The sequence below is a fragment of the Copidosoma floridanum genome, unplaced genomic scaffold, assembly GCF_036245765.1.
Source record: "Copidosoma floridanum isolate Cflo_tuat_1 unplaced genomic scaffold, Cflo_Japanese_pri ptg000006l, whole genome shotgun sequence".
Taxonomy (NCBI): domain Eukaryota; kingdom Metazoa; phylum Arthropoda; class Insecta; order Hymenoptera; family Encyrtidae; genus Copidosoma; species Copidosoma floridanum.
Window position 1 is genome coordinate 24,051,255 of NW_028321883.1, and position 26,967 is coordinate 24,078,221.

General features: G+C 47.7%; 1 protein-coding gene across 1 annotated transcript; it reads right to left on the minus strand.

Annotated features, from left to right (window-relative positions):
* On the minus strand, positions 1-24,532 carry LOC106640204 (uncharacterized). Its single transcript, XM_014354159.2, has 5 exons — positions 24,059-24,532; positions 23,560-23,980; positions 2,945-3,357; positions 364-750; positions 1-273 (listed from the first exon to the last, which is right to left on the minus strand). Exons 1-5 carry the CDS (start codon positions 24,530-24,532, stop codon positions 91-93), a joined length of 1,878 nt encoding a protein of 625 aa, XP_014209645.2. The 3' UTR covers positions 1-90.
* Positions 24,533-26,967: the final 2,435 nt, after the last annotated feature.

The following is a 26,967-nucleotide window of genomic DNA, read 5'->3' on the forward strand; positions in this document are numbered from 1 at the left end:
TATCGCGAGTCCAGAGCTCAGGCGAGCCAAGCCACGTCACAAAAGTCCCACTTTGGCCACGGCAGCAACGGCCGACGAGTCCGTCGCTGGTTAGCTGTCGGGTGACTCGGGGCTCGAGCTCGATTTCGTCCTCACCTTGGCCGTGCCTTCAAGGTCCTCGTCCTCCTCGTCCGGCCTCTCGTCATCGGTAGGCGTCGTCGGCCTCTTCAACGGCGACGGAGACAACTGCCTGTGGCCAACGGACGACAACTCCAGAGCTTCGAGACTACTCGTCTGGGGATGGTAAAACAATGACAATGATAATGATAAAAAAAAAAAAAATCAAGTGACGATCGTGTGTAAGTGTATAGGTGGAGGTCTCACCCCGGCATCGTCGTCCGGCGGCTCCTTGGCGTTGAGGTTGGCTATTCTGGACTGGCCCTTGCCGGCGACGAGGTCGCGGGAGCTGATTTTCGCCGAGGCGCCGCTGTTGCTGGCAGGTCGTGGGGACGGGTCGGGGGAGGCGATCGTTCGGCTGCTGTTGCTGTCGGGCACGGAGTTGCCGTCGCTCACCAGCAGGGAGTTGTTGGAGTCCGAGCTGAGCTCCGACATGTCCTTCGACTGGTGGTGCTTGCCCGACGACTTGGAGCCCGGGCCACCCTGACCACCCGACTTGGGGTTGTTTTGGTTCTTGTGCTCGGCCGCCTCGGCGTTGCTTATGTTGTCCTGCTTTTTCCACTTTGTCCGCCGGTTCTGGAACCAAATCTTCACCTGCCCCCGGACACGATCGGTCGGGAACAACGAACAAGTTATTGCCAAGCTTTACGACTCTACATATTTAATCGTCACTTGAACGCGATTCCAAATGACAGTTTACATTGGATCGTGTAACCAGAGTGAAAACACGAAAGAGCACTAATCCACTTATTTATTTATTCATTATTTTTTTCAATCGTGTGTTTAAAATTTTGAAATTTTACATCTTGTGGGGTTGAACGCGCGATGCTGCGCGTACGAACTTTTTATTATAATTAACCACTGTAATGAAAATTAAAACGAAACGATGGGAGGATTATCTTTTAACGTATACATATACGGCAAAAAGCTCAGGTCGCATTGTGTCGATTAATGGAAAATTATACGTATAATAAATGTGGTGCGCTCATCTCGTGCAAACTCATCCGATGCGGTAGAGGTATAATATATAATTATAGATTGGCTTTGTTTCGCTTGTGAATGTATGTAAAAAATTGAAAATATGATAAAAGAAAAAAACTATCGTAGTGTACTTCAATATTCGCGGTGATTCGCATGTAAAAAAGTACTACAAGAGCACGTATAATTTTCATAACATCCAATTAACCGGAAAAAGGTAGGAGGAGTAAGAGTATGAAACACATTGCGCGATGGCATGAAAAAAAAAAAAAAAAAAGAAAAAAAAAGTCGACAACCCAAGTCCCAAGTGAAGAGCACCGATAGAGATATACAGGGAGAGCCCAATAAGCTTTGGGGAGAGGGTGGGGCCGGGGCAGTTAACATTTCCGTTAATCTACTTAAAAATACTAGGTAGTTCGGTAGCAGTGTAGCACATAATTTGGGCCGCCGCCAAATCGTTTAGCCGAGCGCGCGTGCAAATAACAGCTGGCCGCACGAACGGAGGGAGAAAGAGAGAAAAAAAGGTAACGTTTAGCCCGGCATTCGAGGAGGGGTGGCGTGGTGTATTTTACATGAGTCTCTTGCTGTCTATGTACCTACGTGTATATATATATGGTAAAAAAATCAATTTTATGTCGGGGAAATTACAATGAGCTTGCGCGCGTCGTTCATTAAAAAGCCAAAACGACGGATAGCCGCATGCCGCTAATTTTGCCAGTCGAGCTTCGTACTTTGCAATTAATAGTAATAAATAAATTATGAAAAACTAAAAAAAAAAAAACCTGTACGACACTTGCGCTTGCCACGTTGGACGATGTCAAAGGGATGGGCCACATAATATATTTATACATATACTGCACACCTAAACGATCAAACCGTACGCGGAGAAAAGCCATATAATTTGCATTTGTAATAATAACAATGACAAGGTGTTTGTATATCGTGGGCTGCGTGCCAGCAATTGTCACTGATTGCCACTAATGATTTTGATAGCCGCTGATACGCCCCGGCAACACCAATGCCACCAAACTCCCCGAACCGTCGCGGCCACTTGTGCAACTCCTTATAAACCAATTACTGCCGCCACCACTCCATACGTGCACAACCTATACTCCATACCCCTCCTCTTTGCATACATTACGCGCAAGTATGACAATATATGTATAACAATCATACAATATATTATACGTATGCCCGGTTGCGTTGACGTTGCTTTTACTTTTACGCGTATACAGACGCGCGAAACTTGCGACAAGAAGTGTATGTGTATATACGTACGTTACGGAGAAGACCAAACATTATGTTAATTAGTTAACAGCTCTCGTTCCGACGCGAGTCCGGGGAAACACGGAAATGGCGTGGCTCTCCTCGACGGAGTTACATACGCACGCAAACATCTACACGTATATATATATATGTATGTACGTATGTATACAATGTCCATGACAAACCTATCGCGACATTGTGACCCTCGAAATTTGCGGTCCTCGCGCGATTGTTGGTCTAAAGGATCGAAAATTGCGTAAATAACAAATGATAAAACGAGCTGGACATATCTCCCCACTCGGCGTGTCGATTTGTTTATCTTTATAGCCACCGAATCTCTTTGACCACACGAAATCATTTGTTTTGCAAACCCAAATGCTTTTGAATAATTTCACCGATGTGTACAATACTTAATTGTTGGCAAACTCGTTTTGTTAACAATTGGTCATTAACTGCTCGAACGGGGAGCAAATGGATAGTACAAAATTATCGATGGTGCGCAAACATTGAATTTTCCGGGCCAATGATTTTGCGATCGGCTCACCTGGGTCTCGGTGACGTTGAGGAGCTTGGCCATCTCGGAGCGCTCGGAGGAGCTCAGGTACTTTTTGATCTCGAACTGCTTCTCGAGCTCGAAGATCTGCCGGCCGGTGAAGGTCGTCCGGGCTTTCTTTTTCTTGCGCTCGGCCGACTCGGCGTCCTCGGCCGCGTCGCTCAGCGACACCAAACCCGGCGTCGACCTGCTCTCCTCTGCAACCGTCGCTCCGCCACCGCTTGCCCCGAGTTTCAGCTGCACCGCCGTCGACTCCTTTCCTGCTGCTGACAACGTCGTTGTCGTCGTCGCCGTCGTCGACGCCGTTACCGCCAATCCCACCACCGTGGCACTGGCCTCGGACTTTTTTCGCTTGCTGGTCGCAGCCTTGCCACTGCTGCCCCCGCTGCTGTTGCTGCTGCTCTCTGAAAAATCCCAAGGATTCACCGTATAGGCGCTCGATTAATTCCCAAGAAACTCTTAACGAGTCGTTCATTCGTCGTTTGTACGGTCATTTTCATTTTTCATCCCTCCCGAGTGTGCTCGTTGTTCCCCTCCCACAGCTGGTGCTCCATCGTTACTTATCAAAGCATTTACCGCAATTTAAAATTCAATTTTCAAGTCGAGAGCACACGATACGGTATACCTCATCAGGCGCGTCGGTGATAATTATACCCCGGTCGAGCATCGGTCCCAATTTATGGGGGTACGTGATGTGTACACGCAACGCCAACAAACATGGGCATATATATTTATCCAAAAAAAAAAAAAAAACTCGCCCACACCCCACTCGATGATGCAAAGTGATCGATGATCCCCACAACTCCAAATCGAACACCGATTTAACGGGAAATAAAAAATTTTACACCACCCTCACCCCGTTATGTATATATATGTATACGTATAGACAACTCCAATCCATCCCTCGTCTATCTTCTCCCTCGAGATAAGCGACACGTGAAAGGCGTTCGATAAATCCACTTTCCCGTTTCTCTCCTTTCCCATCTTCTTCTTTGGCAATCGCCGACCAAACGCTTTGCGCGGCCACTGCATCATTCAATGAGAGGGGGTGTTGTACTTGGTTACTGTATACATCGAGCTAATACCTATACGTGTAGATAATATGTATATATATATACGCTGTACGAGCATCAGGAGGGGCTACTCGGGCGTATAACCCTCGAGTTGGCTGTAATATAATAGTCAATCCATAAGCAGAGAAGGAGAGAGATGTAGCTCTGTCGTCATTGTCGTCGTTGGCATGGACCTATTTCCATAATACGGAGAGCTGCTGTTGTTGCTGCTGCCACTGCTCTTTTCCCAAGTGTTTCTGAGCTTGCAAGCTCTCGCCGTGGGAGGGTGAAAGAGGAAAAGCTGCCGAGCGAAGTGGAGAGCAGAGCGGAGCTTTATTAGCCTGTAACATCGGCTTTGTTCCGGAGAACTGGTCAAACAGGGTACCTGAAGCGAACCTAACGACCTCGCCCCCCTTCCCTCCCCCCACTACAAGAGCTACTCTCTTGCTCCGCTGTCGTCGTCATCCTCGTCCTCGGCGTTATATATATATATGTCTATATATGGGTATAGGCCGGGGCGGAGGAGGAGCGACTGCCACTGCCATCTCTGCTATGCCGTTGCTGCTACGAGCCGGGGCATGATAGGCTGCATACCTATGTACATGTACCCCCCACGTTCGGGTTAACGGCAGTAGACTGGGGGTATATAGGCATACCGGATTCAAGAGAGAGAGAGAGAGAGAGAGAGAGAACACAGCAGCTCTCTCTCTCTCTCGGTCCTGGGTTATCGATTATCCGCCGCATCACCGCAGCAGCAGTAGCAGTTCACGCTAATTAGCACGAGGGTCACATTAATAGGATCAAATCACAGGGACGTTCACCTTTGTTTCGGTCGCCGCTAACGCCGCGCGTGCGCTACTTGTGTAGCAGTATAGTATACATATACACGTATAGCTGGACGCTTCTATCCGTCCACTTGCTCGCTAACCATCCTCTTTCCCTTTTCCCCACCCCCTCCCCCAACCCTTGATTCTCGTTTCGCGTGTGTTCTCGTCTGTCCTGCGGGAGGTCTATCCCCGACCCTCTCCCTCAGAGCCTATAATACCAAAGGCACGTGCAAGCTCTCGCGCAACTGTGTGTATACACCCTGCAACCACCCCCCTCCCCCCCCAACTCATCCGTGTGTCTGCGATTAAGCTATGCGTGTGTGTGTGTGGTTGAGGAAAAATTAACGATGGCACACGATGGTCGGTAGCAGCAGTTCCACTACGATTCGCCAGATCGATCGGGAACGAGGAGCAGATATTACAACCGCGTATGCTCGATTTCGGCCCTCCCATCAATAACCATCTCCACGTTTGTCGGATCGTTACAACGCAACAACAATAACATCGGTGCCTAACTCTCGTGACGCGGAAGAACGAACGGGGGAAAGGGAAAAGGAAAAAAAAAAAAAAAAAAATAATCCAAAAGAGCCGGAGCTGCTCTATACAAACGAGCGAATAATTGATGAAGCGGGACGACCCTCTTGGGGGCTACAAGACGAGCTTTACCTCTGTGTATATGTTGGGTGCCCATCTCTCTCTCTCTCCCTCGCAAGCGCCCGCTTAGCTCTTCCGGACCTTTTAGCGTTTCGTGTAGGCGTCACGCCAGTGTAGGTATGTCTCGGTGTGTGTGTGTGTGTGTGGCCGTGTTCATCGCAGTGGAGCCTTTATAGCTATATACGGTTTCGAGCTTTTCCGGGGGACGGATAAAAGCTCTGTCTGTCAGTGTGTGCGCGCGCGTAAGTGAGCGAGGGCGCGATGGAAGATATGTATGTATATATGTATAAGGAGACGCGACGACGACGACTCTCTTCGGAGCTATCTCTGGATTTCGTATATATATATATATGTACGCTTAAAATGCGCCACGATGCGCTAAATAATTAAAAGATATTTCAGCGAGTTAGCGCTCGTCGCGAGCTCCTCGTCATCCCCTTCCCCGTGGGTTATATACTTATCGCAGTATACACCCCTTGCTACGGAAAAAGAAGATTTCGCGGCAAACCAGAAGTCGTTATATACCTGCCTATACTCATACATACGTAAGACAGGGAAACGTAAGAATTTTATTTAATTTTTTTTGTTGTTTTTTTTTTTTCATCCATATACTGTAAATCTTGCACAACCATTGTTTGAATTATTTTTGAAAATAATAAATATACCCGTTTGTAACAGTTCACTATTTATTTTTTTAAATTTGTGGTTAAAGTTAACTCGGAAGAACCATATCGGAAAGCTAATCAATTGACGCTAAAAGGAGTAAGTGCAGGTATATAATATGTTCGTCGATTATCGAATGAGCGAGCAAACACCAATCTAGCAGCTGTATGCTTATAATGTATACATCGTTGGGTTATCTGCAGCATTGAACGGCGATTGGGTGATTGGGCGTGGGTATTATTGATTGTTCGTAACAAACAAGAGCATCAGTCTGTGTGTATCTTCTCGAATTCATTTGCACATAAGTTTTGACCACTCGTAAATTGCTTTGATTAAAAAAAATTTTAAGGTAAAATGGACTTTTTCGTGCGGATACAATTTTATTTCCAAGCCAAATCGCTCTGGATACACGTAAAACCAGTGAAACGGCATTTTAATCAACTTTCAGCAAAACTGCAATATCGCAACTGCACAAAAAAAAACAAACTGTCGTTTGATCGTATAAACACACGGTATCCGTTACTTCCGATACAGAAAAAAAAAAAAAAAAAAAAGAAAAAAAAAGAAACAAAAAGAAAAAACAATTAAAAATAAAAACACGCGTGCCCCCTCCCGCTTTAGCCGGGGGAGAATTTTTCCACCATCCCAATGATACGTTCGCTCGGCTAACGGAAAATAAAAATCAAAAAATCGCCCGTTGCAGCACCCACGTACCCACTATATGTACACACACACAAGAGGAGGGAGCACCCGGTTAAAACAATATACGTATACGTGCATACGTGTATAATATACGCGTCGCAGCCAATTTATTCCAATTGGCAGAATCGGCGCGTGCCCGCCGGCTTCGCTGCTCTCTCTGCTCCGCGTATACATATTTTATACATCAGCGCTGTGTTTTCTGATACCATGCTGCTCCCCCTGCCCCGACCTAAACTCCCGTGCCCGACGAAACGGCTTTATAAATCCCCGGTTGTACGGTACGTATATATACGACGGGGCTTGTTTGTCGTTCACATACATATATGTACATATACATGTATTATTCGCTCTAAACGGTCCACGCGATTAAAATAGGGGAGTGCACGGGAATCGAGACGCTCGGGAGATTCGAGCGAGGAAAAAAGAAAGAAATGTGAGAGAAAACTATACGCGTATAGTTCTCGCTTGGCCTCGGTCTTGAATAATTGATTGCTCGGGTTTTAAAATTTAGATAAGATCTCGTTTCACCGGCCCGAACTCGGTCAGCGCTTCTAATTAAATTTCTAACGCGTCTCTCGGGGCGAACTCGGTCGTCCGTACGAAAACGAATGCGATGCTCATCGAGTTGAAAAAAATCTCGGCACACCGTACATGTACGGCCAGTTGTACGATGAAAGTACAATATCGTCCCGAATTGGCAGGATGACAAATTCATTCGACTTCAAATATATCGGCGATATATCCGCGGTGGTGTTTATTTCGAGTTTAAGGAACACGAAAACGATGTCACACAATTTGACCTCACCGGAGGGAGACATCTTTGGGGTTGAGCTGAAAAAACTGCGGCATATCTTGCGGGTAAAATTGAGTTTGCCGAGTACACTCGAAACCTTGAAACAATTTCGCCCGATTCTCATTAACCCTATAGGGGGTGGAAAAAAAATATTTCGTGACCTCCTCAACCCTTCTTTCCAGCCCTACTTTGGATTTTCGTTAAAGAGCCATTTTTTGGAGCGAGGATAAGCAAAAAAAAAAAAAAAAAAAAAAAAAAAAACGCAGATATTTGGAAACACGTTACATCAATTGGAGGAACGAATCAGGCACGAGGTGAATAACATCATCATCGAATAGAACTGCACGCAGCTGTTGGTGCACATCACACGGACTGTGCACCGTATTATATACCCAAATGTATATATACATGTGCGTTATAATAAAGTGTCTCTGGGCGCTTTCGGTTAATAAAGCCTATAAAAAGCGTAATTAAAGGCGTCGCCGTAGCAGAGAGGGAGGAATCGTCGCTGCCCGACTGTCGCGGCGATGACGATCAAAAGCTCAAAGGCGCGAAAGCTTTCGGTTTGGCGAAATACCCGTCAACTTATAAATAGTAGCGCGGGCGCGCTCGCCTGCCTTCCCCAAACGAAACAACACGCGCTGGCAATCTCCTCCCACTCGTTGAACCCCCGCGAGCTATTAAAATAATTATTTAGCAAATATCCATACACATGGATCACCACTATTATTATTATTACCAGTACGTGTGTGTGTGGCGACGATGACGAGTATATAGGGTACAGCGGTACTTTAATTGTGCCTCTGTGTGATATGTAATGAAATATATCCCCGCTCGTGCATACATGGAAGAGGGTAAAGGGATGATACTGTAATATAATATACTCCACGTGTAAGTATAGGTAGCGTCAAGTGTAGCGCGCGTTGGCAATTTATCATCGCTATTCAGTGTCATTAAGCCGAGAGACGTTGAACCTGCACCGGGGAGCGGGCAAAAGTGTCGGTCTCTCTTTCTCCAGCAGTAGCAAGCAGGGGGGGGGTGGGGTAGGGGGAGTCCGGGTGTAGCTAATTATAACCCGGGCGGCCGAGGGAAATAAGGTGGGCACGGCCCGTCGAGCCGTGTATACCTATACTCGTGCGCACTCGGTTCAACAAATTGCCTCGTTGCTAACTCTCTCCCGCTCTGCGTCAGGGCTGTTGCGCAAACTCGGGCATCTTATATTATGCCGAGCGTCTTTTGTCGCCAAACTCGAGGGAGAAACCGGTGATAATTACCTACGCCGATCCTTCGATTCGCCCATATAAGCTCTTTGGGACGTTTAACGCGCGCTGCTTGCGCAATATGTACATACAAAAACTATCTATCTATACATTATATATATATGTATAGGGGGGGGTACATTGGTACTTGGCGATGGTGTTTATACGTGCATGTGTATATATATGGTGGCAGCCCTTTGAGGAACGATCAGGCGTATGTGTAAGAGGGGGTGGGCCGAAGGGGGAGGCTTGATTGCCGAGCGAATTTCGCCTCCCTTCCATCCACCGATCCGGTGATTATCCCCCCCCCCTTCTCTCTTTCACTTCGCACGCAACGGATTCACGTTTTTCGGGTTTATTGGTAATCGACGGCTATACGCCCGTATACATTATAACATTACACAACTGTATACGCACCGATCTTCTGTTTCGTTTTTTTTTTCTTTGTTGTCACATTTCAGTTTCCCGGCTCTTTTCGACTTTTCCAGTGACAGCTGCTGTTTTTTTTTTTGTTGCCTGTAGGGCGTATATGCAGCAAACGGAAGAGCAGCCTCGCATATATTGCCGATTAAAATCCAATACGCCTGGAGTTGTTTCAAAATAACGCGCTCCGCGTTGTAATCGAATGCGCATATCGATACTTGTGCATGGAAATAGCGAAATTGGACGGGTACACGTCATAGGCTTTTGGAGCAGTTGACAAGGGACAACACACGCGAATATATCCCATGTAGTGTCGTCGTCGCGATCGGATTTATCGCTTTCGAAAAGAGTCGAGAGGGGAAAATACGCGCGCGCCAGTCATACATATACGTGTGGGTGTGTGTACGTGGAGTGTTTTCCCAATCAAAAGCGAGGACGAACGAAAAATTAATCAACGATGGTTACTCGAAACGAAGCGGAAAAAAAACAAAAAAAAAAAAAAAAAAACCCAATGAAAAACATTTTAAGAGCTCCGGTTTTAGTAGCCGGTATGCTTCCCAATCGCGTTTTGCTTCGGATGACAATCAAGCATTTGACTCTCAAAGGGATACATATGAACAAAAAAACCGAACAAAAAGCGTGCGAGCACTCGAAACGAGAAAGAGCACACAGTGTCAGCGACAGCATCGGAGTTTTGGGGAGAGAGTACTCCATCGTCGTTAAAACGTAAGAGAAATAGGGACACGGAAAGAATGCGAGCGAGGGGACGAGTGGGTGGAAAAAAACAAAAAAAAAACAAAAAAAAAAAAAAGAGCAAGACTGCCGCCACGCTCGTCGAGGCCAAATGGGAAAAGACACGCATAACCGAGAGAGTATATGGATGGACAGGTCGAAGAGACGAGCGAACGATGGCACGGACAGCCCAACAACAATAATACAACTCCCCCGTTCTTTCGTACGTATAAATATACATCTCGTCGCAATCCTCCCTCCCCCCCCCCTTCCGATGGCAATGACAGCCAGTGGAGCCTCGAGGCTGTACACACGCTCGTCCGTTTCTCTCTTTCTGCGACGCTCAAAAGAAATTTAATATACGCACGAGATCGAACGACAGCCTCTATACCGTACATGTATATATACGGTGTACATACACACGACGAACGTGAAAAAGGCAATAACTAATTTGTCTCGGGCGCGTATACATACCTTCGATATGATGGCTCGCGTGTATATATGGAGTTTTGCGGAGATGCGGCGACCGTGACGTTCAAAAGAGGAGCGCGCGACGTTTCAATTACGCCCGAGGGATGGGGAAAACGCGCCAATCGAGATTTCGGCCACAACGCGTCCTTCTCTTCTCCGGCCTCTTCGTATATACACGTATTTCATATTTTGTTTTACCGTATACGGTCCCTTTGTTACGGGCGACGTGCTCTTTTCGGCCAATTTTCAAGTTGGGACGACTCCAATGTAATTTTCGTTTCAAACGGTGTGCACCGTACTTCAAAAAATTACCTCGATCGAGCAAACGCGAAATTCATTGGTAAAACGGTGGCATGCCTGTATACTTTAAATTTTATTCGTCGTGTGTAATCATACACACCACAACTTTTGCGAGAAAAAAAAAGGGCCATTGTTTTTCACGCTGCAGAAAAATGTGAATCCCCGACGAGTATAGCTGGGCCAATATGCGATACACAGCAAGTCGAGAAAATATTGTCCCACTTCCAATAAGCTTATGGAGCCAATATTTAATAAATCCTTTTTTTTCCACGGTAAAGCCCGTGTGCTTTTTCATTCCACCCCCCTCGGGTAATAAAACTGCTTTTGCACCGTTGATGTTGATTTACGTTTTTTTGATTCCTGGACGGGAATACAACAACGTTCTCTCGTTATATTAACGCGAGTTTTTCACTGTTTCGTTCCCGGAATCATCCCCCCGGTACTGCGCGAATCTACTTTCGGCCCATAAATAAAAAAAGAAACCGTTCCAGATCGCGTTGATCGATTGCAACGAAACATTATTAAAAAAAAAAAAAACACTCGACTTTACGCGCCTAGAGATAACGTCGTTTACCCAAATCAACTCTTGGGGGGGTCGCACAAATCAAACTCTGCCCAAAATCTCTTTGACGGTGCGATAGCCCAGAGATAGAGTACCTATGGTCGGTACGCGCGATGAAAAGCGAGAAAACCGCCATCTCGAAGATCCTGTCCCAACTCCCTTTTGTAAACGTCGCGTCGGGGTAAAACGTTGTTGGTTCAGAGGCCTGTACGTAAGTATATATACAACCGTGCGTCGATAGATATTATACGAGAATATTGTATACGAAAGAGCCAATAAGCTGGCCCTTGGATTTTTCGGGATGAGCCCCTGCAATCCCTCCGCTGCTCGATCGTCGTCGACGACACCCCCCCCCTTGGCCGGTATGTAGCCCCTCTGGCTCGCATTAATCTGGATACACGAGGTCTCCCCCGCAAATACTCGCCTATACGTGTACGTGTATACCCACACACACGCAGACGGATAGAACGAGATCGTGGCACGCTTGGAGAGGGTTGGGGGGTGGGGTGAGGGCTAAATAACGCCTGGCACGGGCGATCGTGGCATGCCAGTGCAGTGGCATATACAACACATACTCCCTCTTCGTTGTTATGGTGGTGGTAGTGGCGGCAACATCAAACCCTCTGTATATGTATATACGCTGATATCTCTCGTACGTATAGGTATATGTGTGTGTTGTATATAGGTGAAACCGGCTCCCCAGGCAGGCAGGCTGGATGGTTAGCTGGCTGCGGTGGCGTGTTTAGGGGTGTTAATTGGGTGGTGTATCGCCTCTCGGTCTCTCTCGCTCTCTCTCCCTGTCTGTTCCCGCGAGAGTGTCGCAGTACCTTATGTATATGTATATGTACGTGTACAGTTATACCGAGCCTGTGTATACATATTATACACACACACACACACACACAGAGCTATACATTTAGGATACATGTATACATGTGTGTGTATGTGTGTGTATGTATGGAACGAGAAAGATGGAGGGGTGGCTCGGGATGTGACGGTATAGGGCTTACTTAGTATTCGATGAGCCGGCGAAACCGATCAATACGCAGTTCTGGCTCAAATGTTCCGAATGGATGCCATACTCAAAGCTATATAACGTGCTGCTGTACCTATACATACATCTGCGTGTGTATGTGTGTGTATATATACGTGTGCTCGGCAACCCCAATAGGCGCTGGAAATTAATCTCGAATGCTCTCTCGAACGTCGACACGTGACAGCCCACCACCATCACCATTCGCCACGCAAACCCCTTATGATGATGCCATCTATCTCCCTCTCTTGTCTTCTCTTCGATTCTGTAGTGGTTCCGGGCAGCACAGTCTGTTTTAGGGGTGTACTCTTTTTGCGTCTCATAAAAGCCGAGTGCCTTGTCTCTTCGACTCTTTGGAGCAATATTTAATATATAATGTGTTGGAGACGAAAATCGGGACACGAGACGTGCGAGTGACCCGGTCTACATAATATTGTAGAGACGTACACGATTTTGGCGTTTCTCTTCTTTCTTTTTTTTTTTTTTTTTTTTTTTTTTTTTTCTCGCTACAGGAAATTTACAGCCGTTTAACGGAGACATCGGCTAGAGCGTTAGCCGAGATTTATCGGCACATTTGCCGAATCCCCGATACGTAGGATTACTGGGTTAGTAAAGCAGCAAAGCTCGTTGTACCTCTCGACTTGTCTGTTCTATTTAACTCAAATTTTTTTTTTTTTTTTTTTTTTCATAAACACAAGTTTAATTTGCTTTTAGGGAATATGCACCCATACATGCATACGATTGAAATGCAGATCGATGACTCGCGTACACCCCATGTGTATACTTTGGGATAAAAGTACCTATATGTACTTTTGATACGGGCCTACCAACCAACCAACCACTCATTGGATGATGATAATAATACATAAATAAATTTTATACGACACAATACATGTATAAATAAAGGTGTGCGCGCCTATCGATACAGATTTCTGTATATTTGATGACCCTGTATATAAGCTGTATCTGCGAGCGGTATTCAATTATAGTGAGGATAGAAGGCAAGCTGTGCGTAACCCCATCACGTTTATCGACGAGTATATGTACACCATAATTTCTGGCTTGACTGACTTTCTCACACACACACATGCGTAAAAACAACACCCATTTACCGTACATGTATGATCTATTATATAACCTACGCCCACTCGCGCTCAAACAGACGAGAGTATAGAGCTGCCACGTTAAACGTTTGCTGGTAAAAGCAGTTTATACATATATATATATATATTTACACAAAGACACAGAGTGGATGTGCGTGGCAGTGGGCGCATGTTACGTACAACTGTACAACTCGCTGATGAGAGTCGAGAGAGAGAAAAAGAGAAAAGGCATGAACGCGTTTAAAGAGCATTTTTGCCGAATGAAAAAAAAAAGAACTGCAAAGCGTGTATTTAAATATAAGTAACAGGTATACCGATGGTCGAAACAAAGAAATCGGTATTTATATTCATAATGGGTATTTCCACGCGGGATTGTGTATTCAACAACAAAGTCACGCGAAACATCTCCTGTTAATTACAGCGAATGCAATTCCTTCTCGGATAGCACCGACGGTACACATCCGTGCAATTTATCGGGCCGTACAACAGATCCACTGCTGCGCGCATATTTAGCTACACACGCATACGTGTACCGATTCGCGGGTGGGATGATTGGAAAAAAGGATCACGTTTCCCGTGTCGATTGAAATGCAAGGCAAAAAAAAAAAAAAAAAAAAAAAAAAAAATGAAAAAAGAAAAATCGGTAACGAGCCAAAATCGGCGGGATCGGTGATCGGTGTCGTTGTGTTCCAAGTATACGATCGGTCAGGAGGTTGATCGCTCGTGGCTGCACAGAGGCTATACTTAAACGTCACGCTCAGTGCTCTATATACCGTTTTTCTTCTTTTTGTTTCCCATCCCCTCGCATTAAGTACACAGTTGGCAGAGTCGCGCTTGTGTATATAAGTTTCATCCTCTATAATCATTGCCCAGAGATAGAAAGTAATGGATGGAGGGAAGAAATCAACAAAACGAAAAAAAAAAGGAAGAAAGAACGATCGCACGCGCGCGTGTAAGTAGGTATGTATAAACGGTAAATTCGTAATCGAGTGCTCCGGTATAAAAAGCAAAGAGGAAAAGCAGGGACAGAGAGAGAGAGAGATCGATCTCGGGCGCCGGGGCTATACACGCGGTACTTCATTAACTAATAGAGGCAGGGAGGGGAGGAGGGAAGCGCGCGCGAGACAATAAAGTAATGGATCGTCGCAGCAGCAGCTCGACTCTTCTTCTTTCTCTTTCTTTTTTTTTACGCGGCCGAGCGAGCAAGGGGACAGACAGATGTGTACGAGCGAGACGATGTGGTGCATGAAAAAAAAGGGGGAGGGAGGAATTGACGTCGTTCATTGGCAAAGGGGGAGGGGGGAAGAGAAGGCGAGAGGGTATATACATATATACGGTTGTGTAAAGCGCTTGCACGCGTATATACGTATACATATAGGTGTACGTGGGTATACGAAGGGTGAGAGCGAGCTGCGAGCGCTTCGGTATTTATACGCTGCGAACGACGAGCAGAGAGGTGGAAGGAAAACGAGCTTCATTTGCCGCACAGGGAGAGAGTTGGCTCTCCTGCATCACTTTATATATGCACACCTCCACCACCTGGCTGATGGTTCAAATTATATATATGAAGCTGTACGAACGAAGGGAGCAGGCACATTGGGGCTCGCAATTGAATTCATCCCCGTGATTTGCAAATAGTCACTTTTGATGCTCGAATCGTGGAAAGCTGTTTTTATACATATGATCGGCAACAAATTTTTCCATCATCTCTGCCACCCACCCTCAATGTAGCTCTCGTTTTTGGCATTTGCCTGGGTGGAACCGAGGAGGATGCGTATATATATATATATATGTATGTATGTATGTATGTATGTGGAACACGGATAGGTACGGAGAGATATGTCGAAGACGACGACAACTGTACGAGGCAGAGGTGGGAGGAGCAATGGAAGCGGATTTACGGAGCCAGTAGAGTGGCTGCCGTTTGAGCGGGAGAGTCGGGCTGCGATGATACGCGCCAGTTGCATTTCTCAAGCCCTTATCGATTTCCTACTCCCTATATACACACACACCATCTCTCTCTCTCTCTCTCGACGTTTGGTCGGCTCATCTCTACCAGACATGTATATATATATATTGCTCTCGGCGATGCTCTCAGCTATGTATATACGTGTACGTAAGCGCGCGCGCGTATAAATATATATGTAGGGATGCCACTTCCTCGTCCAAGCTCGGTGGTTTTGGATTTTCGCTGTCCACCGTATACGGGGGTACCGAACGTTGCCTGCATGTATACGCACACCCATTGTCCTGTATACGGGCGTTACAAGTCAGGGACATCGAGTGTATAGGGCACACCAGAGGATGAATTATGTAGACCGACGACGGGAAAATGAAGTGGGCTAAAATGATACGGTAATTGAACGCCCTAGTGCGCCCCCCTCTCCCTCCCTTGCATCGGCGGGTTATCGAGCGCTTTTCCCTCTCCGAAAGCTACTTAACGACTCCGCTCTGTGAACCACCCGCTTTGAGGGGCAATTTCGAGTTTCCGTCCTACTCATCGGCTAACACGCTTTGTGTACACCACCACCACCTATAAACTACACACTTACCAGGGGGGGGGGTGCTCTTCGAGGCGTCTATAACGATTCTCTGCACTCTATACACACACACACATACACACATACATATATCTCTTAGCCGTCGATCTCGTTTAACATCTAGGCTTCGTATACGATGTAGCTCTATTTTTAAAAATGTACGCGCTTCTTCACCCATTACAGGTTTTTACACATAAAGCAAACAGGACTACGAGCATACTTTGTACACACAACGCCTATACCTTATACCTACTCTGCTCCGATATTGATTTTACATTTAATTTATAGAGCGCGTTATCTGATACACCTTTACCCCTTGCCCACGTCCCGTTCGCGGCCAATGTGTATATAATATATACTTACACCTGTCTGACGCAACTGCGACTCGTACTACTTAAAAATATATGGCACACGCTGTGCATATATGTATATACGTACACACGTGAACTATCGGCCCTGTCTTTGCGAAAATGTAAGAGGGAGTTTTGAAGATGAGAGGTATACAGAGCTTATGAAATTACGAAAAAAAGTATGACGCCATGGTAAGTGAGATAAGGCGGGGTGTGACTGGCGTGTAAGCCCAAGGTGTTTGTACTTAATGGCTCGCGGAAAATGGAGTACAGAGAGAAAGAGAAAGTATGTATAGGGGTACACGCAAGCGCCATCACGTCAGCCGCACCGAGGTTTTAAAATGGGTTATTTTCCAGGTGAGAGACTATATAAAGGCCTATATGTGTGTGTGCGCTCGTTCGTTTGCCGGGCGCTGTCGTGATGTACACCACTTACATTCCAAAGGTGGGGTCGGCAAAAGGGGAGCATACGCGTATACTCTGGTCTCCTCGGCCGTACAAAGTGTCGTGCACGCGTGTACATACATACATATATAACCCGTGATGTATTCGAAAAGACGCGTCTATACGTGTACGGCGAAAGAGCACGCTTTCACGCGCCGTTTGCGCGGACTGCGTGTCTTTGCTATAAATGTACACGCGCGTTAAAGATCAAAAGGGCCCGGCTCTATGGAGAGAGAGAGAGCGAAAACCGGGTACATGCATGGGGAGAAGATGGATGAAACAAGGAGAGAAGAGCGTCGTTCTCTCGAGTATACGGATAACAACTGCAGCTTCATCGGACACCAGCGGGTACACATATAAACACCTAGTTTTGCGGCGATCGGAGCGAGAGTTAAATAAACCCCCGAGACTTGATCGGCGCCGGCGCGCGTTAAATCGACAAACAGCCCGATGCCAGTCGGTGGTGGTGGTCACGCTTTGTTGATCGGGTAGTTATAACGACTATTTTTTTATTTATTTTTTTCTTTTTACCCACCGCATCAAATTCCCAAGGGTATGTATAATTATCTCCCCTCGCCACCTTTTCTCCGGCTATTTTGTTAACGACACGCGCGCGCGTCACTTTTTCGCTTTTTGCTTTGCCCCGATCGACCCGTGTGCGACATTTATACGGCCGGGGGGTGGCAGGCGACGAGCAATTTTATGGACGCCAGAGCATCAGCTTCGAGCCGTAGTTGGGCAAGGGGGGTGGGGAGATACACACTCTGTTGGCAGAGCGATAAATATCGATTACGCCGAGCGAGTGAGAGAGAGAGAGAGGCAAGTGCGCGTGGGTGGGCTGTTTTATTTTTTTAAACGTTCGAGCGTTGGCTCTATTGATATCGGAGGCGGAGGGATGATATAATTTTCGACTCGACGGTTGATCAATGCGAGCAATTAATTAATGGATTTCGGTCGGAAAAACATACATCATATATTTGTGTGTATAGGGGTATCCAGCCTTGATTTTTGCTTTACGTGGCGAAAACTGATTTTTCAATACTCCCAACAACCACCAGACAGTTAATTCACAATTTTTTGCGTTTACTGTTGAAAAAAGTTACAACAATGTAGCAAAAAATTAAAATAAAAATCAGCTCCGACACCAGGGGACTTGCAACACGGGGGAACACTATACGCTCGGGGGTGCGAATCGTCGCGACAAATTAATGCTTCGACAAAAGAGCCCCACGAAATTTCGTAAAACACGCCTCGTTAAGATCCCGCCATATTTTAATTGCCGGCAGTGCACTATATGTATAAATGTATAAAAATAAAGAAAAAAACCTATGGGTTTTCCCAAGGGTGTAAACGCGTCCTGCATCGCTGCACATTGTACACTGCGCGTATATGTATCTGTAATACACCGTAGCGCGACACATCCGCGTAATCCTCTCTTTCCCCGAAGCAGCTAATTACGACGTAAACAGAGCCGTTGCAGACAAGCCCCGGCGAAAGATATTCGGAAACCGGCAAATCGATTTACGAACTACCGGTAATTGGCATATTATCGTCCGACCAAACATTTATTTCGCTACTGCGAATCGTGGGGGGGGAGGGGGTCGATCGGCACGGATTATATCGCACTTTATCGTCGCACGCGGGATTAGGACTCCTTTACGTGTATACACCGAGTGCCCGCATTCTCTGCCAAATGAATCCAAATGCCGCCAACTGTGCCGTACATTGAAATATCGAGTTGCTCGAAATCCCCGTGTCATTAGGTTCATTGTTGTTTTTTTGTTCGCCCTTCCGACCAATGGGATGAAAAATCCCGGTGTTGCGCGACAACAGGTGAACTATTTCCGCGGCGATAAAAAGTTGAAAGAGCACCTGCAAGGGGGGAGGGGGGAGAGAGCAATTACGGCGAATGGGGGCTCGGGTGGCGCGCGGTGTTTTAAATGTACACCCTGTCGGGGGCTTCGCGGGCGTTTAATTAAAACGCGTTTCGGGGGAAAAAACAATCGAGCGCCGGGAAATATATATATATATATATATTACCGCGAAAACGGCGAATAATGAAATAAAGTCGTCGAGTATTTTTTGCCGGCCTATTAGCGCGGCATTGGGGATGAGGGGGGGGGCGATAAAATTAAAAACGAGTGTACGTACGAGCGCAGCTTTGAAATTAAAAAAAGGCACGCAGTCAAACGCGCAACTTATCCTCGCAGCGACGCGGTAATATCATAACGGCGGAGCTTTGCTCTCTACAGACATATAATATATGTAACGTAGACCTATTCGCAACACGATGGATTTTTTACACCATGGGGTGTATATACGGTGGAGCTATCCCTCGGGCTACAATAGCTAAAGTACGGAAGCAGAGGAGAGGAGGAGGGGGACAGGATACGTCTGGCGGATCCATCTGCGGTCTCTCGCCGGTTAGCCCCTAATGCACTGCAGTATCCAACTGTTTGTAGGGTTGTTGTATACCTATACCTTATACCTATACCCTGTATTACATTTACGAGTCGGACAATAGCTTGCCAAAGCGACAAGTACGTACGAGGCTTGACTTTTGTAACTTCACCGTTATACCCTGAGAAAGTTTTTTCAGTCCTTCTGGTTAATCGACTGCGAGAGGGTACGTATATATAAATAATGCAATAGCGCACTCGAGCATCCAACGATTTGCGTGTACATTGAGAGGGGGGTGGCGATTACCCGGTTTGGTTTGAACACACATTGATGCACGCACACGAGAGGAGTTCGGCCGCGAGGTGTATGTATTATATATGTATAGCGCGTAATTTACTGCTTTTTCGCTATTGTATGTATGTACAAGCGTTTGACGAGACGAGTCCATATATTACGTTACATCGTTGCATGGACGGTATACCCGATGTACACGACCCGTATGGTGCTATGGGCAAATTAATTGGAAAACTAAGCATTTCCAGTGCTCCATCCATAGTTACCTCATTCATGTACTGGGGGATGCAGGTCACTCTGTCTACACGGTGGTGGTGTCGTTATAGGTTTAGCCGGCTGGAGTTTGAAAAATTGTCCCCGCGTATATATGTATATTATACAAGCGACGTCGGATCGTACGAGATTAATTGCTCGGTGCTTCGTATACGCTCGCATGCGTGTGTATATATAATATCCGGGGAGGACGATACCTCGGACAAATTCCATCGGCCGAATGAATAATTCAACAGCCGAAAGTATAACGAGGGGTGTTTTTTTTTGTTTTTTCGTTTCTTTCTCGCGGTGAGTATGCGCTTGTGATAAAGTTCGTTTGGCCGGCGGTCCAGTTCGGCAGGGGATTAAAATTACGGAAGATCGATCGCATTGGCAGGTAAAACAGGTACACTTATATGTATGTAGCAAGAAAGCTACGTAAGGTAGAGAAAAAGGGGGGAGGAGAAAAATCAGTACGAAGCTATATACATACGTGTACGTGGGGGAGGGCAATTAGGGTTGAACGGGCTTCTTATTAAACGCGCCCTGAATGTTTGATGGGGCTTTTATCGGGACGGGAGATCGATAACCGACCGGCCGCCCAACCCCACCCCCTATATATACATTTGTGCCGGCCGCAAGCTCGTTCTCTCTCTGCAACGTATAGCGACATTCATTGTCGACGCTTCATCTCCTCCTCTTCTTCTTCTTCTTCTTCTTCTGCACTGATGATGTGTTATACGCAGTGCAACACATATATACACCCGAGCACTCGGTATAGACGTATACGTACATCCTCCATCTCGCTTTATCGCCCTTATTGTAGCGTATACCGCTCTTGGTACCGTTTTACGGGTAATATAATACAATACATGTACATATACTATAAAAAGAAATACGTATACGGGGTAGGTACTGTATAGATTTGATGATGCACGCATGCGGGTGTGCACACGCACATGGTATACGTATATACGCGCCGTGTCGGCGCGCGCTTAAGCGAGCAAAGCCAGATAACCAGAGAGATATAGGGGGAGTTGGTGCGTCGAGGGGGTAGGGGATGATCTATATATATGTGTACGTATACACACAACTATACACGACGAAGAGGAGGAGCGGAGGAGAATGTTTTGGCGCTCTCCCCGTTGCAGAGAGTCCCCCCCCCCCTGCCACACTTGCCCCTCATCGATTTCACACAGCAGAGATGGAGCAACGACGGGGAGGGAAAGGGGATGTACGCAAGCGCGGCTGGTATATATACACACGGCGGACCTCTTAGCTACTGATTGGTGACGAAAAGTGGTGTAGGTATTACGGAACGCAAGGAAAGGGGAGACGGTGAACTGCGCGCCGGCCGAGTGTTGTATTATACTTATGGGTGTGATTTCAGCGGGGGAGGGAGGGGGAGAAAATAAGCCGCGTTGGTATACGTATACCCACGTATATAAGAGAAACAGACTCGAGCGCTACATAAATATTACGGTGATGGCAACTCGGAAGATCAATCGCCCGGCTCCGCACTTGGCTTGTTTCAATTGCCTCTAATTACGCGGAGGGGCCAGAGAGGGGGGGGGGCGCCAGATACCGAGAAACAAAGAAAGCAAAAGAGAGCGTATATATACACTTCGTACCACTGTGTACCGAGATACATCTATACGAAAGAAAACGAGAAATAATCGAGACCGATCATACTATTGGGTCCTCGTATAGCATCAGTGGGCGGACAACCCACTAACGTTGTAGGTGCATGTAACAGGGGTAGCCAATAGTTGCCCGCCTGTGTACGAAATGTACCTAACATATTACTCGATTAAAATTGCACGTGTGCATAGATAATCTTGCTTATAAACACGTGCATTGCAGACTTGGCGAAGATGAATGGACGGGGACGACGAGTCAAACGAGAGCTTATGGGTAAAGCTACCCGTTTACACGTACATTGGAGGTACTAACCAGGGGAAACTAAGAAGAGGTGGGGGAGGGGGGGCTAGTCGAGTTACTGTAGTTTTCAGCCCCGTCACCCCTTCCTCCCCCTTCTCCATGTACATAATATGTATACATATACCAATCGAGAAGAAGCAGCGTGCTCCCCTTCTCTCCTACTCTGTATTAGCGCTCTCGAGCCACCCCCGCGGCCAGCGCATAGTTTATGAACCTGTGGCTTCGGCAAACTTCGTTGCGCCTGTGTATCGCTCTTTTCCTATTATGTGCCGCGCGGCACTACCCGCCGAGCATCAAGCGTTTAACGTGTATACGTATATTATGTATGTCGGCATTCGCGTCCGAGGGAGGCCGTTGGAAATTTTCAGCTCGATCGTTTCGGCCGGCCGAGCTGGGGCTTTTCGTGGAAGGGAACGGGTGTGTATAATACGTGATTACCGGAAATGGAGTTGGTGGCGGTGAAGAAGAGCGCGCATGTATAATGCCGGGGAAGAAGGGGAGATTAATTACTCGTGGGAGCTCGAGAGTTTACAGTTGGGATGGGGTGGTTATTTTTTTCCTTCCTTCCTTCTTCTTCTTCTTCTTCTTGTTATCGCCGTCACGATCGAGTGGATAATTAAACGGATTCTCATCGCATGGACCATCCACTCGAATCGTTGTATTTTCCTTTCACAATTAATGTAGAAACAAACAAAAAAAAAAAAATTGCAACCTCATTCACCTTTGAAATTGCACCAAACACCAAAAACGAATGATTTCCATCAATACGCGAGGTATCGAAACAAGGGCGCAAATAACTCTTCTTCCCTTTCGGAGTGTAGCACTGCAGTCTCAAATTTCGCGATAACCCACCACTCGGTCCTACATTGAATATTCGGCCGGAGCTTGAATAAGCTGCGGCAGCGATGATATTTATTCGTGAAAAGGGGGGGGGGAGAAACAAAAAGAAAAGGACGAGGCGCAAAAGTTTATAGGCGGGAGGGAAGACAAAGCCGCGTGTAGCGTATATAGCAGGTAAATGCCGCAAATAGAGTGGCGCGCATGGAGAGTGTCGAGTAGCGAGCGGCGTTTAGAAGTGTATATATAGCGGCGAGAATCTCTCGCGTTGAACGCTCGTATATTATTATACCTATATACGCATTCTCCCCTCCACCAGTACCGTCTCAACTATGCTGGGCAGATAAAGGGCTGCACAGTGTTACATAGAGCCATAGAAGAGAGAGAAATCGCTGTCGAGCGCAAGCGCGTTCTCTCGGTTGTGGGGCACTATATGTATATACGTTATGGCAGCCCAAGATGCTCTCCTTTTCCCCCGTTCCCGCCTCTGAGATTCGCCCGAAGGAGGGAAAAAGAGGAGAGAAGCACGCCGGCTGCAATCTCGCGGATCTCAATCGGGCGTTCCGCAGCGGATGCCCGGCATAGCACAATCGCATTCTTACATCATCGGGCGCTCTCGCTCTTTCCTCCGTTCGAGCCCCCCCCCCTCCAAGGAAAGGGGGAACCCCATACCGGCTCTTGTTTACGTTCTCGTTACCTCGTGATTTTATTCGCACTTTCGTCCACCCCCCCCCCCACCTCTCTCTTTCTCTAGTTTCGCTCGATTTATCGTACACAACTCGCCTTCAATCATCTCGCTGAATTCTGTGGCGATTTTAATTCTTTTTTTTTACTTCCTGTAAACGAATCGACGGGAAAAAAAAAAAAAAAAAAAAAAAGTCACTTTCACGACGTCTGACCATACTCGCTTTGTTCTACTGCGGGCTTTTGCGTGGCGTTGTTAACGACATTCACGGGGCGGATATATATCTCACCTTTGCTGGGCGACTTGTTGAGTGATTTCCTGTACTCCCTGGCGCTGGCCTGCAGCAGCTCGACCGCGGACTGGCCGTTGTGGGGAAACGGGTGGTGGGCCTGATGGAGCCCGAACATCATGCCCTCCGGCTCGAGGAACGTCGTAGTCGGCGTGGCCGTGGTCAAGTGTTCCTCGCTCGGTCGTTTGCGCTGCTCCGGTCCCGCGCTCGGCTCGTAAAGGTACTGCTCCGGGGGACTCCGACTGCGCCTTGGGCCCGTGGTCAGGTTAAGCGGGCCGTCCTCGCACTCCTCGCCGGGGCAGCTCGACAGCGCGACCGAGTGGAAACTCGCGGCGGACGGCTGGGTGCCGCAGTAGCTCGAAGCCGGCGACATCATCGGCGAGGCCGGGCTAGGCGTGCACGGCGGCGACGTCAAGCTACCCTGTTTACCGATGCATTTATACATATATGTATATGTGTGTGTAGGCGATGATGAAGACAAATGGTGAAAAAAACTCACCGTGTGCACCGAAGCCGGGGAGTGGGCGGGCAGGGGCGAGTAGATGGGCAGGGGTGCCCTGACGAGGGGACTGGTCACACTGAGCCGTCTGGGGGTCGGGGCGAGCAGTTTACTCTGTTGGGGGTGGTGGTGGTGGTGGTGGTGAGAGGCCCGGGGGGGCCCATTACCGCCACCAGGTCCGGGTCCGCTCCAGCCGAGTATGTCGCTGATGCGGTGGGGGGTGGGGGTGCGAGGGGGCGGGGCGTACACGTGCTCGTGCCAGGTGGCGGGCCTCGGGCCGAGGGGCATGGGCCCGGTCATGGTCGTCAAGCCGAGTTGTTCCGGCTTGTCGGGGCCGGGCTTCTTGGGGCCAGTGCCGCAGCTAGCCCGCACAAGGGCGGCCGTGCCCTCGTCCGATTCGCCGTCCGACGGCATCTTGTTACGGAAGCTCCCGGCGGCGCAAGCTCCCGACTGCTGCAGCAGCACCTGGGCCATAAATCCTGGGAGGATGGACCGTGCCTACTGCCGCTGGCCACCCGCAATCCAATTTACCGCCGATGTAGCCTGCAACGTTATTATACTCAAGTATCCCTCGAAGGAGATTTTCAATAGACACAACAGAGTCTCGAGAAATAGATGCGTTTAAAAAAAAAAACTAAAAGCAGGTTAATTCGTTTTACCTCGTATCCGATTCCACCAGGTTGTATTTTTCCACTTGTCTGGTTGACCTTGACCCCCCTTATGGTAGGGGTTTCACAAAATAGCGTAACTACCGCACAAAAAACAACACCGTTCCCTCACCGGCACCGCACGTCCGATGGCAAACTAAACTGCAGCTGTACAGCCGAGCCTAATGCCAACTAACGCGTTGGACCGAGCGTACACGGAGATGGAGGGAGATGATGGAGTGCCATGGGCGTCGCAGGGGGGGAAAAGCACGACTACTTCCTCGTTGCCGGCATCCTCGGGGGCTCCGTATTGTAACACAGTGTCTCGCCTAACGCGATAATTCGTGCGGCGCGCGGTGAGCCTCGACACGGCTACTGTCCGTCATTATCACCATTACCATCGTCGTCATTGCTACCATCATCCTATGATCATGAGGTACGCGTGCTGTGCCGGAAACCAGGCGCACGCGAGTCGTTGCTGTATAGCTTGGCCGTCTCCTCTTCCTCCTCCCGAGTCCAGCAGCTGTCAATCATCGTCGCGATTGAAACCAACACCGGTAACCATACCCCGTGCACCATACCGCGATTACTCGATTGAAACGTGTTGTACGTCCCGCGTGAATGGATAACCGGTCACCGGCTCGGTATTAACCGGCAACCGGTAGCACTGGCACTGATGAAACGACCGGTACCCGCTACTTTGGCGCACCGCATATTTTACACAAACTCCGGCACCGGTGCCGCTGCTGACGGCGACGGTGATGACAACAGGTGTCACTGACAGTGCAAGTTATAGCGGCGCCGTTAATTCCACTGATGGGATTCCTCCGAAAATACACGCACTCGGCTGCCCCGGCTCTCTCGCTTTTGCCTCACGGCACATTGCACGCTCGGCCGTTCGAGTTCATTTATGTGTTGTACCCCTATAAGCGCGAGCGTTGAGCCAATTATACATATAGTATATGTATAAGCTCGGAAAGGGCGAAAGGGAGTACAACCTCGTCGCTCACTTTGTCGAGGATAAAGTGCCGGCGCTCTATAAGTATACACAAAACCACCGCTCCAAAGACGCTAAAGCGTTTTCCTCGTTCTCGCATACATGTACATATACACGGGCACGCGCGTCTCCCAATATCTCGCTCTTTTCCTATGTGTATACATTACATAAACAGTATATAACACAGATGCAGCATCCCACGGTGTGTGCGCGCGCGGGTCCAATAATCGAGGCGTGCGCGCTCTCTCTCTCTGCCACCGTCTCTATATATACGTAGGGGTATATATTATATGGCTTTCTCTCTCGTTTACGTGCCCGTTTATATATGTATATGTATATATTGTTATCGGTAGAGGGGGAGCTCTTGTATTTTCTTCTCTCCGACGACGTCTGGCTTTTTAGAGAGATATACGTATATGTATGTACGTAGATACGTGCGAGCGCAAGAGCGTGTGCGTGCAGATCCGACGATTGGCTCACTCTCCCTTTTTCTTCCTCGTCTTCTACGCCTCGTTTGGCCGCGAGGCGCGGCTAAGTGATTGTGACGCGGATGAGCTTATTTGTCCGTAAATATACACACACGTACACATGTACACGGACGATTACGACGATGGTTGTACGTATGCAGCCGTGTAAGAGTGAGAGTGCGCGGCCCTGTGTGGTTGAATCGACGAGGATGACTATATAATGTGTGGCTGGCTTGAATTGCTTAATGTTGCGACGAGCCAGCACCGCTTCAAGTTACATTATATACGTGCGCCACACAATGGGGGATTCTCCGTTTGAGCTGTCAGAGCGACGTCCCATCGGGCTCTCGTTGAATAAACGATCTGTTTCTGTTTTTCTCCTCGGCTTTCCCATTACCATCTACAATCGATGCACCATCGACCGTTAAATCAAGCAATGATGAACCATCACAACAAAAATAATCGCAAGCTCTCGGTCTGCATGGACTGCACACAGTGTACCGATCAAAAGAATCGCTCGTCGCACTTTACCCGGTCACGATGCGTGTATACACAAGACACATGTACATACATACATCTAGGTCGATGAGCTTGCAGCACCACGTGGGCCGTTAGAGTTGCAGTTTGTGTGTATACGCGTTGTACACTCGTTCGAGCGATAATGGGCAAGGATAGGAGGCAGGGGGGGAGGTTAAACGCGCGCGTCGAAAGAATCGCCGGCGTCAAGAGCGCATATAGGACACGGACTGCGGAAGATTAAATGGACTCTGGCGAGTAAGAGCCCGTATCTATATAGGG

Coding starts and splice junctions, on each gene's coding strand:
- LOC106640204 (XM_014354159.2), bottom strand. CDS start 24,532: ATGGCCCAGGTGCTGCTGCAGCAGTCGGGAGCTTGCGCCGCCGGGAGC. Junction 23,981..24,058: donor CCCCGGCTTCGGTGCACACG/GTGAGTTTTTTT, acceptor ATCGGTAAACAG/GGTAGCTTGACGTCGCCGCC. Junction 274..363: donor CGCCGGACGACGATGCCGGG/GTGAGACCTCCA, acceptor TACCATCCCCAG/ACGAGTAGTCTCGAAGCTCT.